At 33.6% G+C, this 5,176-nt stretch overlaps 1 protein-coding gene across 1 annotated transcript; it reads left to right on the top strand.

Moving 5' to 3' along the window:
• Nucleotides 1-603: 603 nt before the first annotated feature.
• On the top strand, nucleotides 604-3,796 carry LOC107759657 (probable leucine-rich repeat receptor-like protein kinase At1g35710). The gene is given in 2 exon segments (NM_001324654.1): nucleotides 604-3,203; nucleotides 3,611-3,796. A coding segment is annotated over 1 exon segment (2,586 nt). The 3' UTR covers nucleotides 3,190-3,203; nucleotides 3,611-3,796.
• Nucleotides 3,797-5,176: the final 1,380 nt, after the last annotated feature.

The raw sequence follows: 5,176 nt of genomic DNA on the forward strand, positions 1-5,176 counted from the left end.
AGAACGCATTTATAGTTGCTTGACTTTCCCCTCTATATTTCATTTCATTTAATTAGTAGTAACATAAATTCAAAGTGAAAGAGATTTGTGCATTAAATAACTTTCATTTAAAATTTCAACGGCAATACTCTGTGTAAGGACTTGAAAATTAAAAGAAATATGTTTATACTTTGAAAAAAAATATTTGGATGCAATTTCAATTATTGACTAACGGCAGTGGCATGAATGAGCCAAATAAAAATTGAGCTGTTAGTCAATAATGGCATGGATGAGTCAAATATGTAACGGCAGTGGCATGAAATGAGCATTTTTTTAACGGATGACATGGATAGACCATTTATGAAAGTTGAGTGACATTTTTAGGCCTTTTCTGTTTAAGCTTTGACCAATTGAAAAGTAATCGCCAAACACATTTTAATAATTCCTTGGTCTGTAATTACTTTCCTACTGGAGAGAGACAAAGACACATTGACTTGGAAGTCTTCTGATTCTATGCCCTATATTATTTGTACTCATGATTTACTATAATATAAAACTATACCCTGCACCAAATTCATTGTTCAAAAACAAAAAATAATCCAACTCAAAATTGTTTAGCAATATATGATGATGGTTGGCAAATTATTTTCTTTACTTCATTTTTTCACTCTTTTCTGCCTCTTCACAGTTACTTTTGCTTCCACTAAGGAAGCAACTGCCCTCCTAAAATGGAAAGCAACTCTCCAAAACCAGAGCAATTCCTTATTGGTTTCATGGACACCAAGTTCTAAAGCATGCAAGAGCTGGTATGGAGTTGTATGCTTTAATGGCAGGGTAAGCAAGTTGGATATTCCATATGCTGGTGTCATTGGGACGCTCAACAATTTTCCATTTTCATCTCTCCCTTTTCTTGAATATATTGATCTTAGTATGAACCAGCTCTTTGGCTCCATCCCACCTGAAATTGGTAAACTCACTAATCTTGTTTATCTTGACTTGTCGTTCAATCAGATTTCAGGCACAATCCCACCACAAATAGGCTCACTTGCTAAGCTTCAGACCCTCCACATATTGGACAACCATTTAAATGGTTCCATTCCAGGAGAAATAGGTCACCTAAGGTCTCTTACAGAGTTAGATTTGAGTATTAATACTCTAAATGGTTCTATTCCTCCTTCATTAGGGAATTTGCATAACTTGTCCCTTTTGTGTCTTTACAAAAATAACATTTCTGGCTTCATTCCTGAAGAAATAGGTTATCTATCGTCTCTTATTCAACTAGATTTGAATACTAACTTTCTTAATGGTTCTATTCCTGCTTCATTGGAAAATTTGCACAACTTGTCCCTATTGTATCTTTATGAAAATCAACTTTCTGGCTCCATTCCTGATGAAATAGGTCAGCTAAGGACTCTTACTGATATAAGATTGAATACTAACTTTCTTACTGGTTCAATTCCTGCTTCATTGGGGAATTTGACCAGCTTGTCAATTTTGCAGCTTGAACACAATCAACTTTCTGGCTCTATTCCTGAAGAAATAGGTTACCTAAGGACTCTTGCTGTGCTATCTTTGTATACTAACTTTCTTAATGGTTCTATTCCTATTTCATTGGGGAATTTGACGAGCTTGTCCAGTTTGTCTCTTTATGAAAATCATCTTTCTGGCCCAATTCCTTCTTCGTTAGGGAATTTGGACAACTTGGTGTATTTGTATCTTTATGCTAACCAACTTTCTGGTCCCATTCCTAGTGAATTAGGGAATTTGAAAAACCTTAATTATATGAAATTGCATGATAATCAACTCAATGGTTCGATTCCTGCTTCCTTTGGCAACTTGAGAAACATGCAATATCTCTTTCTCGAAAGCAACAATCTCACTGGGGAAATTCCTTTATCTATCTGCAATTTGATGTCATTGAAAGTGTTGTCCTTGGGGAGAAACAGCTTGAAGGGTGACATTCTGCAATGTCTAATTAATATCAGTCGCCTCCAGGTTCTGAAAATACCAGATAATAATCTCAGTGAAGAGATCCCTTCGTCTATTTGCAATCTAACATCACTACGAATTCTAGATTTGAGTAGAAACAATCTGAAAGGATCAATTCCACAATGTTTTGGCGATATGGGTGGTCATCTTGAGGTTTTGGATATCCATAAGAACGGTATTTCTGGGACTCTTCCAACAACTTTTAGGATCGGAAGTGTACTCAGAAGCTTCACCTTGCATGAGAATGAACTAGAGGGGAAAATTCCCCGATCTTTGGCCAATTGCAAAGAGTTGCAAGTTCTTGATTTAGGAGATAATCTCCTTAACGACACATTCCCAATGTGGTTGGGAACTCTACCAAAGCTACAAGTATTAAGGTTGAAATCGAATAAATTGTATGGATCTATTAGAACATCAAAGGATGAAAACATGTTTCTTGAGCTTAGAATTATAAATCTCTCATACAATGCCTTCACAGGAAACATACCAACAAGTTTGTTTCAACAATTGAAAGCCATGAGGAAAATTGATCAAACAGTTAAGGAACCAACATATCTTGGTAAATTTGGAGCAGATATCAGAGAATACAATTATTCTGTAACAGTTACAACCAAGGGACTGGAGCTTAAACTGGTTCGAATTTTGACAGTTTATATCATTATTGATCTTTCAAGTAATAGATTTGAAGGGCATGTTCCAAGTATTATGGGAGAACTCATTGCACTTCGGGTGCTGAATTTGTCTCGTAATGGATTGCAAGGTCATATACCACCATCACTTGGAAATCTATTTGTAATCGAATCATTGGACCTTTCGTTTAATCAGCTTTCGGGAGAGATACCACAACAAATTGCTTCTCAGCTGACATCTCTTGCAGTTTTAAATCTCTCCTACAATCATCTCCAAGGATGTATTCCTCAAGGACCTCAATTTCATACCTTTGAAAATAACTCGTATGAAGGTAATGATGGATTACGTGGATTTCCGATTTCGAAAGGTTGTGGCAATGATAGGGTATCAGAGACAAATAATACTGTATCTACGCTAGATGATCAAGAAAGCACTTCGGAATTTCTCAATGATTTTTGGAAAGCTGCTCTAATGGGATATGGAAGTGGACTATGTATTGGATTATCCATATTATATTTCATGATTTCAACTGGAAAGCTGAAATGGCTTTCAAGAATCACTGAATGGCTTCAAAATCGCTTCATAATTTGATATCAGAACTTCAGGTATTCAAGTTATACGTACGTCTTTTAGTTTGTAGTAACTATTAATATCTTAGTTCTCATAATTTACGGAAAATGCCTAAAAATGCCACTCAACTTTCAGAAATGGTTTATCCATGTCATCCGCTAAAAAATGCTCATTTCATGCCGCTGCCGTTACACATTTGGTTCATCCATGCCATTATTGACTAACGGCTCAATTTTTTTTTGGCCCATCCATGCCACTGTCGTTAGTCAATAATGGCATGGATGAGCCAAATGTGTAACAGCAGTGACATGAAATGAACATTTTTTTAACGAATGACATGGATAGACCATTTCTGAAAGTTGAGTGGCATTTTTAGGCCTTTTCCGCATAATTTATACCTTTAAGTGTTTGACTCACACTATCTTATTTTCCAAAATTTCAGATGTCATATAAGAGGATGTTGGTGTGCTGGATTAGGTTATTCCCAAGTTTGCTTTTAAACTTTTATTTTCTGGCATGTCTCTAATTTGCGTTTACATATTTGTTTTTTTTTTCTTTGGGGAGCAAAAGAAAGAAAAAAAAGGTCTGTAGTTCATGAAAACATTAAAAGATGACTTGATTGATCCTTAGCATTATAGAGTGACGTACATTTCCCTAGAAAATCTAATAGAGAGTATATTAGAGATAATCTACTAGAAAATTACTGAGATTACTCAGATTATAGAGAGGAAGTGGTGAAATTCCTTTGGCTAATATATCCATAATTAGAGGTGTTCATGGTTCGATTTGGATTGATTTTTCCGTAAAAAAATCCAAACCAGGTAAGTCGATTTTCCAAATATTGGAATCAAACCAAACAAATTAAGTCGATTTTTTTATCGATTCGTTTTATGTCGGTTTTTGTCGGATTTTCGATTATTTATTAGTAGTTTTTTTTTCTTAAATATGAGAGGTACACTGCCAAGCCTATATTCCGGCAAATACATTTTTAACATATAACACTATCAAACTAATTGCTCTTTGAGAAATCTATCATTTACCAAAATATATTAATGATAATTGAATCAAATAGTGATGAATAATTTAAGGACTCAATTAAAAATAAATTATTTTTAACATAAATTAGATTTTTGTACTTAACAAAAGAAAACTATCAATCAAATTAAAATGTAAAGGTAAAGAACTAGATTATTATATTGGTTTGTTCGGTTTGATTCAGTTTTTCGTATTTTTAGAAACATCTATATCCACAACATTGTGAAAGTCTTGAACTTGGAACTTAAATCAATCTTTGTCTACTCAATTTTGAACTCTGATAGTTGGTGTGAGCAGTAGCGAAGCAGGAATTTACTTAAAAAGTGTCAAATTTAAAAAGTAATTGCAATAAAAAAATAAAATAAAGGAGAATCGACGTATAATATATACATAAAAATAAATTTTCAATCTAGCTAAATATTATACTTTTCTGACGAAGGAGTCAATTGATTCCCCCTCTTTTGATTGCTTGGATTTGATTTTGGATAAGAAAAAATAAAAATAAAAAATTATTTTACCAGACAAATGGACCCGATCATTTAACATTTTGCATGGTCAAGACATGTGCATTGACTTGCGAATGACAACATTTCCTTAAATACGCACCAGTATTTGCTTTGCTTTTTTTTTTTTCCCGATAATATAATAATTTTAATGTCAAAATAGCAGAACTTTATATCCTTGTTCAAGAAAGTTATGGAGATAATTCTTTTTCCTAATATCTCAAGTTCTACAAAGGGGAAAATGCATAAGTATCCCCTGACCTATAACCGAATTTTTAACTACACACTCCATCTTTATTTTTGTTTTCGCTTTTTTTTTTTTTTTTTTTAGTGAGATCTATAATTTCTTACTTTTTCCCCTTTTTTTCCTTTTCGTTTTTCTTTGTCTTTTTCTTTTACTTCCTTAATTTATTCGTTTCTACTCAACTTCTGAAAGACATTCACTCGCCGACGATTTTGTCTAACTATTC

Source organism: Nicotiana tabacum, chromosome 20 (genome assembly GCF_000715075.1).
Source record: "Nicotiana tabacum cultivar K326 chromosome 20, ASM71507v2, whole genome shotgun sequence".
Classification (NCBI taxonomy): Eukaryota; Viridiplantae; Streptophyta; class Magnoliopsida; order Solanales; family Solanaceae; genus Nicotiana; species Nicotiana tabacum.